The sequence below is a fragment of the Talpa occidentalis genome, unplaced genomic scaffold (assembly GCF_014898055.3).
Source record: "Talpa occidentalis isolate TD23 unplaced genomic scaffold, MPIMG_talOcc4v2.1 talOcc4.13, whole genome shotgun sequence".
NCBI lineage: Eukaryota > Metazoa > Chordata > Mammalia > Eulipotyphla > Talpidae > Talpa > Talpa occidentalis.
The window spans coordinates 1,194,288-1,203,556 of NW_023601322.1; the positions used below are offsets into that span (position 1 = coordinate 1,194,288).

General features: G+C 62.2%; 1 protein-coding gene across 1 annotated transcript in view; it reads left to right on the forward strand.

Moving 5' to 3' along the window:
- Positions 1-6,041, forward strand: part of ZNF516 (zinc finger protein 516) — a 52,889-nt gene extending 46,848 nt beyond the window's left edge. The window contains 1 exon segment of the mRNA XM_054693987.1: positions 5,520-6,041. Coding sequence (XP_054549962.1) covers positions 5,520-5,536 — 17 coding nt within the window. The 3' untranslated portion in view covers positions 5,537-6,041.
- Positions 6,042-9,269: the final 3,228 nt, after the last annotated feature.

Below are 9,269 nucleotides of genomic sequence, written 5' to 3' on the forward strand. Positions count from 1 at the left end.
CTGGGCAGCCGCCCCTAACCGCTCCCTGTGACCGCCTGGGGGCGCTGGGCCAGGGCCTCGCACCTGCCCCTGCACCGCGAGCAGAGAGCAGGTGCCTCGTGGTGCCTCTAGAGAACCCTGATCGTCGAGCCTTGTCTCTGGAAGGACAAGGGTGTTCGCCGGAGGTGATGGGCTTATGCCTACACCCAGCACTGAAAAGACCTGCCGTGTGCCAGCGAGAGGGGGCAGAGCCTCGTGGAGGGGGTGTGCGGGGGCCAGGGCCTTCCCGGCGCCCGCCCTCCTGCTGCTCGCGGGCGGGGTTGCAGCGCCTGCGGTGCCCGCAGGTGCCGGCGGCGTCCCGGGCAGCTTGCTCTGGAGTAGAGACGCGGGAGGCTTTCCCTTGACCCCAGGTGTCCCGGGAAGCGACGTTTCTCCTATCGAGAGAGCAGACAAACAGCGACGGGGCGCTGGCTGGGGGCCCTACCCTCCGGAGAGACGCGCATGCCGGAAGCAGGTGTCCCTTTAAGATAACGCTGGAGCTCCAGCCCCTAAAATTCTGAGGAAGTCGGGGCACTTCTGGGGGTGTGGCAGAAACTCCCATCGCCCGGGAGACCCCTGAGTCCTCCGTGGGGAGGCCGGGCTACGTGGGCCACGCGGGCTGGTGGGTCATGCCGGGTGCCTGGTTTTCTCCTGTGGCTCTGGGGCGTTCGGGAACTGCCTGGGCCTGGGCGCATGCTCAGTTCAGGATGGACAGATGATGCCAAACAGGATGACCAGGTGTGCTGCCACCCGGCACTCTTGCCTCCGGGCCCCTTCCTGACCCCTGCGTCCTGCCTCTTGGCCTTGTGATCTTGGGGTGACGGTGCCTGGGCGCCCTGAGGGTTTTGCGAGCTTTGTGCTCGAGTACTGGTAAGAGCTCACGTATTAACCCTCTTGTTCTCTGGGAGGCAGAGGCGTCCTGCCGGGCACAGGGGACATGGTGGGCATGCTGCTGCAGGCTCCGGAGCCGCCGCGCCTCCGGTGGCAGCCCTGGGAACCATGCAGCCAGGTGGCTGTTGCCTGCCGGGCAGAGGATGTGCTGGGGAGTGGCCGGAGCCTGTGGGCCCTTCATGTTTCATGAAACTCCTTCACCTTGTGTTTCCTTGGGCCTGAAAGCAGAGCAGCTGAGGACAGAGGTGCCTGGTCAGCAGTCAGTGCCCCTGCACCCCTTGCCCTGGAGGCCAGGCTGTGCTGGGCCTGGGGCTCCTGTCCATGTTGGTGTTGAGTGACCCTTGGCCTGCAGGACACACCCCACCTGCCGGCCCACAGGGGTGCTGAGGCCACGCCTCAGAGGCCCTGGCGCTGCCCGCGGCCTGCGCTGCCAGGGCTTTTCTCCCCCGAAGAGCAGGAGTGTTTGAGTTAAGGTCCTGGAGCTGCGGGTCGCAGTACTGGAGGGGCACAGTGGCCTTCAACTTAAGGATCCTTCCCTTGCTTTTAAATGGGCCTCAGGATTTTGTTTTTCGGAGCGAGGTCAAATGTGAACCGTCTCGGCCACCATGACACACATGGTGTGGCTGCTCCCCACAGCTGCTGACAGGCTTGGCGGCCGCCTGTGGCAGGCCTGGGTGTGCTGCCCTGACGGGCTCTGGGGCAGTCCCGGGGCTCTGGGCCACACCCGCATGTGCATGCATTTTAGGACCACACTCCTGAGCTAGGGAAGAGCCTGTCTCCAGCCTCGATGGCAACGCAGCTTGGGGCTTGGGTGGGGAAGGCTGCCCTGGCCCTCACCCCCTCTCTCTAATGCATGTCCACCATTTGCCTGCTGGTCCTGACTTTGGGGCCCCCGAGCAAGCCGAGGCATCCTCTGCTGCCCCTGGCCCCCTTCTCATCGGGTGCTGACCATCGCTGGCCGCCGTGGCTGTGCTGGTCATTGTGTGCCCGCCATGCACCGCTGCTCCCGGCTCCGTGGTGGGTGCAGACCTGAGCCTCACAGGGTTCCTTCTGCCCAGACAGGCCTCTCTGGCTCGTAGGAAGGGGCCTGTTTGGATGGGACCCGCTGGCTGGGTGACCTCTGGAGGTGTCACCTGCAGCCCTGGGAGCCGGTGGGGCCTGAGGTTGGCAGGGAGGCAGAGCTGCAGGGGTGCCCCAGGGGAGACGCCACAGCTGTGGTTGATGGGGCTGTGTCCACTGTGACGGGACAGGGGATGGGCAGGGCCTCTGAGTCTCGCTGCTTGTCAGAAAGCAAGACGATAGTAACCCCAGGTCTGCCACATGGTGCTTGGCTTGGGCTGGTGTGGGCGCTCGGTTTGTCGGTTTGGGGCTAGCTGGAGACCCCAGCGGGGGAGGGCAGGCGCGCCAGCAGACGCGTGAGGGGCGCATCCTCCGTGGGCAGATGCCAGAGGCCAGAGGCCGGTGACCAGCTCTGTTGGGGGCGGGGGGCGGCTCTGCAGGTCGCCCGTGCGACCGCCCGCCCTGCAGGGGCTGCGCTGGGAAGGGCCGTGCGCGGGGCCGTGCTGCGGTCTCTGTCGGGGTTTCTCGGCGCACGCTGGGTGCTGGCGCCTCCTCCGCAGGAGTCAGCAGCGGCTGACCAGCACGAGCCCAGAGCCTCGCCCGCGATCGCCCCGCCACACACCGCGTGCGTCTAACGGCCCCTCCGCAACGCCGCGCCCCGCGGGTCTCCCTCAGCTGCAGGGTACGGGTGGCCGCTGGCCTCCGTGCGAGCCCCAGAGTGGCTCTTTCTAGACTGACACAGGCTCTGCCTGCCAGGGCCGAGCGCCTCAAGGAGTGGCTGGCCTCAGAGGCCCGGCTGGCTGAGGGTTTCCGCGGGGGCTGGTGCTCGTGTCCGCGGGACCTGCTGTCCGGTGGGGTTTGGCCCGGAGGTAGGGCGGCGTCCTCCCGGGGCGCCTCTTCCCTGGCGAGGGTGTCCAGCCTCGGGGCTGCTTGTCGGTCACGCCTGTCGGCGGGGCGGTGACTCGGCGCCCGAAGGAGCGGAGGCGCGGGAGTCGAGGGCGCCTGCCGCCGGACACCCTTTGTCGTGGGTTAGCTCCATTTGCTCTGCGTCGGTGTCGTGCATCGTTAGAAGAAATTCGTTTGAAAATAACACGCTGAAATAGGGGCGTTCTGACCATGCTGGCTAGAGGGGAGCTGGCAGGGGTGTGTGGGGCTCCGTTTCTTCTGTTAACTGGTTAAACGTTAGGAAAGAAGTTAGAACCAGAGGACCCCCGCCCCCCCGAATCTAAAAGACGGGACCAACTTTTGCTGAAATTTGAAACCTGGTGTCGTGATTTGTTTGGATTCCTAGCCCAAACGTAAAGGCCACGATGAATAGTTTATTTTCTGTTATTCAAAGTGTTATTTTAAAATAGTCGAGCTGGAGACGCCGTGCCATGGATGAGAGTGGCAGGACCCGGGAAGACGGAGGCAGCCTCGCTGTCTTGTCCGTGGCTCTGGGTGTCTGTGCAGGCGACGGGTCGGTGCTGGGGCGCGCGGGTGCACCCCTCACGCTGCATTTTTCCGCCCTCAGCATCACAGATCAGACCTCAAAATCCAGCTCGTCTCTCAGCAGTCTCTTGTTCTTGAAAGCAAACATCTTAAAATGCATTACCTGTTTCTCCAAGTGCAACTCATGGCGCGGCGGCCCGGCGGCCCCTGGTGACGTCCCGGCATGGCCGCGGGCCGGGCCTGCTGCGGCTGGCGGGGGGCGTGTGAGTCGTGGGCGTGTGTGAACTCCCGGGGCGGGCGCCCACTTGAGACTGGGGTCTCCCCGGGGATGGAGGCCTCGGCGTGGGTGCCCTCGAGCCCCGGGGACGACACCCCCTCCTCACAGAGGAGAAAGGGGCGGCGTAAACGCAGAGGGCCCAGAGGGCAGTGACCCCGGGACGCGGAAATGCAAAATGAAGAAAATACTTCTTCACGCAGCGCTGCCAGCCCTGGGTTCCCACAGCTGCAGGAAAGAAAAGGCACGTTTTCTAGCGGCTCTGCTCTTCCTGACGACGCTTTCTCTGTAGAGCAAGAAAACAACTTGTCCGCTCCACATTTCACGTCCACCTCCTCTGTGGCCGCGAGCCCTTCCTCGTAGCCGCACCCCCCTCGCCTGCCTTCTTGGACGCTTCACTCGTTCCTTGAAATCCCGTGGGGCGGCCGTGAAGCCTGATAATCCGCTGGCCCGTGAGTCGGGAAGAGAAGCCGCTGTCCTAGAGCGGCGCTGGGGACATGTCCTTGCGGTGGTAACAAGATGCCGGGCGGCTGTGCTCTGGCTTTATGGATGAGGCGTCGCTGTCTGACCTGCCGGGTTTACGGGCTGAGGACAAGACAGGCGCGACTCACGTGAACCCGCTGACCTCAGCTGCAGGCCCTGCGGGGGAGGCCGACCCGGCTACTCGGGTTTTGTTGTCTTTCCGAGAGTCACAGGCTTTTTGACTCCTGCAGTTTAGAACTTTAGGCTTTTGGTGGGAGCGGCCACCTCCTGCTGCTCTGGCTGGGGGTGTGCTCTGTCCAGTCCCGAGGCGGGTCCCCAGGGAGGGCCCCCGGGGAAATACCTGGGACGGGGTCTGAGGAGTCGCCGTCCCGATGCCCTCCGCAGCGCCAGCACCAGGCGGGGAGCGCCTGCTTCTCTCTTCATGGACAGAGGCCCTGACCCTTCCTCCAGCGTCTCTAAAACCTGCTCCCCAGGAACCTGAGCCCCAAATCCTGTGCAAAATGCAAAATGTCTGCCCTGATTTGCTGCCTGAGACTCGCCGTCTGGATGGCGCTTGGTCTGCCTGCCCGCGGCCCGCGCCGCCACTGCCCGGGCTCTGATGCCGCAGGTGTCCGCGGCACGGTCAGCCACATAGGGCCTTTCCTGAAACGTGAGCGGGGTGGGGGGAGGACGCGATCCCCACATCCCGGCCCGTCCTCCTCCGGCTCCCAGTGGCTGGGCTGGAATCTGGGGCACAGAGGGGCTGCGTCTGCACAAGCACGTCCGCTCCGTCGGCCCGCCGGGACGGCAGCTGCAGGTCGGCACAGCTAAGATGAGTCTCGCCCATTTTGTCTCCAGATTACAAGCCTTGTAGTCAGACAGCGACGCTTCCAACGCGTCCCCGGGAAGGCGCGGCCGCAGGCCCACGTTCACTCTCGCCCACGTTCACTCTCCCTCCGCTGCACCTGCCCGCCCCTGCCCCGCGCGCTCAGAATCCAGGCGAGGCCAGTGCAGCTCTGACTGGCCGCGAGGGCAGTGCCCCTTGTTGTCGGCAAGGCGCTGGGCGCAGCCTTGCTGTGGAGCTGGCGTCCTCTTGTACGTGGCTCTGCCCCAGGGACTTGCCTTTCTCAGCCTCCCCCCAGCTCGCCAGCTTAGCGTCTTCTCCAGCGCGACACCGGCCTGCTCGGGGGTGGGGGGCGGTGGCGCTGGTGCAGGCAGGGCCCGAGTCCCTGCGGGCCCAGAGCCCCAAGCCTGGGCCGGCCCAGGGCCCGCTCCCGAGGCCGCTGCCTGTGCTCTTGGGGGTGGGTGAGAAAACACGAAAGCGTCTTTGGAAACCGAAAGGCAGAAATGAGCTTCTCTGTGCTTCTCTCCCTTTCTCGTCCAGGGGAGAGACCGTTCTAACGCGGACGCCGTCCAGACAGTGCCTCTCAGAAAGGGACCCTGAAGTCGTCTCCACCGGACCCCAGCGCCCGGGCAGCCGGCCCCTCACGCCATCCCTCCGCCCCCGCCGGACCCGACCCGAGGAGGACCGCCGCGGGGAGCACTCCCGCCCGCCCTGCACTCCGAGCCGGGCGGGGGTGGGAGCCGGAGGGAGGAGCCTCTCCTGGGCACGCGTTTAAACTCACGAAGACGCTTCTCTCTGGAGTCGCACAGAGAGTCTGTGCGCGTGGCCGTGCTCGCCCGCGGCCTGTGTTTTCCATAATAAACAGCGGTTCTGGCACAGGACGGGCACGAGGCATCTGCTTTGTTCAAGAAGAGTTTGAGACACTGGAAAAAGCCACGTGTGTGGAAGGGCGGAGTGGAGAAGCTAAGCACTGTAGCGGCCGCCCTGGCCGGACGGCGCCACGCCGGGACAGACGGGGCAGCGGGGTGGGTGCAGCCGCGGCCTCCCGGGGCTCCTGGGCATGTAGCGCAGCGATGCAGGGGAGGAGGGCGGCCCCGGGCGCGGCTCGGAGGGCCCGGCCCTGGCCTCCCTGGTGCGCCCTTGGGGCCGCCGCGCGGCCCACGCACCCCTTGCGCTGGCGTGGGTGCTGAAGCGCCGCAGAGGACACACGGGATGCGCCGGCCGAGCACTCGCAAGCGGCCTCCTTGTTTACTCTCAGGGCCTCTCTGCGGCAGGGAGCTCCGGGGCATCCCGCGAACTGCCCACCCCGGGAGACGCGCGTCCTAGCAGGTCACTAGCCCACCCCAACGGGCGTGGTAGCCACGCAGAAGAGTCCCGGAGCAGGCGCGCGGGCCTAGACACCCGACGCCGGTGCTCTGGCACAGTCGCGCGCCCTGCCCTTGCTCCATCGCCCCCGGGCCCCCGCGAGCAGTCTCTCCTCTGCCCGGGCTGGTGCCCTCCGCGGGGCCTCTGTCCCCAGAGCCGGTGGCCACCAGGCCGTGGGCGGGGGCTCGATATACCTCTTCCTCGGTCACGCAAATGCAAGTCTGCGGTGGGGTGGAGGGCCGGCGCCGGGGCTGGACACCGCACGGTCTCGTGTGGAGACGGTTCCGCAGCCGGAAGCCTGCTTCTCCCGGTGCCGTGACCTGTGGGCTGGTCTTTCTGAGAGTTTCAGAGTTTTGCACATATGATTTTATGCATTATCGAAAGTTACTGCTGCCTTGAATGAAAACCTTCTGTGAAATTTTTTGCAAAAGCTTTACTAGGTTTTTTTTTTTTTAATTGTGAAATTTTGTAAAGGCAGGAAATGGATTCAACGAGCATGCGAAATATATTTTTCAAAAAAAGCAATAATTTTACATGTACAGAAATTATCCTAACCTTTAATACCGGTGAGAGCGACAGTTTACTTAATATAGAATTGGAATAGTGCAGTTTTTGTAGAAAACGGGCTTCTGATACAAAGACTTGTTTAAACACCCCCCACCCCTACAGCTGGTTCCCCTGTTCTAATGATTTGTTGAATTATATTATTATCATTGTTGTTAGTTGATGTCTGGTTGTTACTGAGTGGGAATTACTTGACGGTGCACAGGCCCTTGCAGCCCCCGGACGAGGCAGTGTAACTTGCCGGCTCATACGTACCCGCACCTATCCGCGTCTGTACACGTGTGCACGTGCATGTGTGTCTACGTATCACTTCTGACTTGTTTCCCCGATACTCTTGCACTGGATTTGTGGCAGGATGGCCCGTCCTGGGTGTGACTCGATGTCCCCCAGATCCTGTTCATGGGTGCACTTGAGTCTTCTGTGGCGTCGTCTGGCGCCGGCACAGACACACAGTCCTCTGCTTCCCACGACACCAGGACGCCTGGCGGACTCGCGTGCGAGCGTTTCGCGGGTGTCCCCTCGTCCTCATTTCTGCATTTCCTGACTTTTATTTTCTTGGCCGAAAGTGAACGCACAGTTCAGGGTCACAGAGGGGCTGGCGATCCCGTCCCTTCCGTCGCTCTGCGTTTTAGTTATTAAAAGCAATTCTGTACCCAAAGTGACACAGAGGTGGCGTGTCCCTTCTTCCCGGCCGGGGCGCCTCCCGCAGCCCGCGGGCACTCCAGCCGCGAGGTGTTTCTGGTCGGGGTGCGCCGGCCCGGCAGGGCCTGCCCCCAGTCAGGTTAGAGGAGGAAGTGCTGAAGGGTCAGGGTGCTCAGTGAGCAGACCGGGGCCCCCCGAGACCCCCCCCCGCTGTGGCCGCTCCACGGAGCATCAGTATTGTATTGGTTTGTTAATGCATTTATGTCAGTTCGACCATAGTATTTAATATGATTTGTATTTTCTTATTTATTTAGCCAGTATGTTTTGATTTGCTTTTTTCCATATAATTTCGGATAATCTCCACGTGATCTGTCCTGTACGTCGCCTCTGGCCGTCGCGCAGTCTCTACTACCTCTACCGCCCTGCTGTCCCTGTGTCCTGACCGGAGTCCTGCAGTGTTGCTGTCTCATGTAGCTCAGACAATAAAGGGTTCGGTCGTCTGCACCGCAGCTTCTCGGTCCCCGCCCTGCTGCCCCCCAACCCCAGCATCTGCCCCTCCGCCCCGCCCCTCCTCCCGCTCGCGGCTCTTTCTCCTTGTTGGATTCACATAACACACAGGTAATGAGCTTATACGGATCTTTCAGGTTATTCACTCATATTCCTTAACTTGAAGAATGAACGTGTAGTAGCTTGGAGCGGTCTGCAGCACCTTGTCTGGGCGGCGGCCGCCCCGGCCCCCACCGGGTCCCCAGGAGGCCCAGGAGGCACCGGGCAGCTGGCAGGGCTCATGGCCCAGCCCGCTGGGCTTTGCCTTCTGTGCTTTGGAAAAGTGCTGAATGCTTTGAGCGGCTCCCTCACATTGGCTTATTTCCTCTTTAAACCAAGAACAACGCTGGTTTACTGCAAAGGCGTCGGCAGGCCCAGGGGCTGCACCCCGGCCCTTGGCTTGCTCAGGGCCAGCCCTCCGGCCCCGCTGCCGTCACTGGAAGGGCTCTGCAGGCCTCGGCCTAAGGCTCGGCCAGCGCCATGTGGTGACTCGCTGCCTTTGGGGTGGAGCCTGGAGCAAACCTCTCAGTGACTCAGGTGGGTCCCTTTCCCCGTAAGCAGGAAGGGGTCCGTCCTACTCCAGGGGAGCTGGCTGTAGGGGGTGCCATCTCCAGAAGGGGGGCGCCATGGGTGCCTGTCCAGCAGGGTCCTGACGGCAGGGTCCCGCAGGGTTTCCACGGGCAGATAACCCTCCGCACCACTCCTGCCCTGAAACAAGACAAATGACCCCCGCGCTCGCCCCCACCCCAAAGGTTTTGCGATGGACAACAAGGAAGGCTCCGTTTGTAGAACTTCTGCTTGCAAAACACTCACGAGTCTGCAGAGGCGGCGGTGGTTGCACTGCTTCTGACTTTGGGGAAATCTCGTCACTGAATGTTTTACTCACCGCGCAAAACAAGAAAAGAGAGAGAAACCTCCTGGGCGGGACATGGGCGGTGCCGGAGCCGGAGCCGCCGAGGCCGGACGTTCATTCTTCACCAACTTTGCTAATTATACTCTGAGGCCGTAAAATGCAAAAAGACCATAGAATTTGTATTTCTTTTTTAAAAATACAATTTATAACATTATATTTTGTACTCTTTATATTAGAATTTGTAACTAGATTGATGTATTTAACTATTTCTGAAAAAGAATTCAATGTTTCAGCTGTGTGATAAAAATATTTAGATAAAA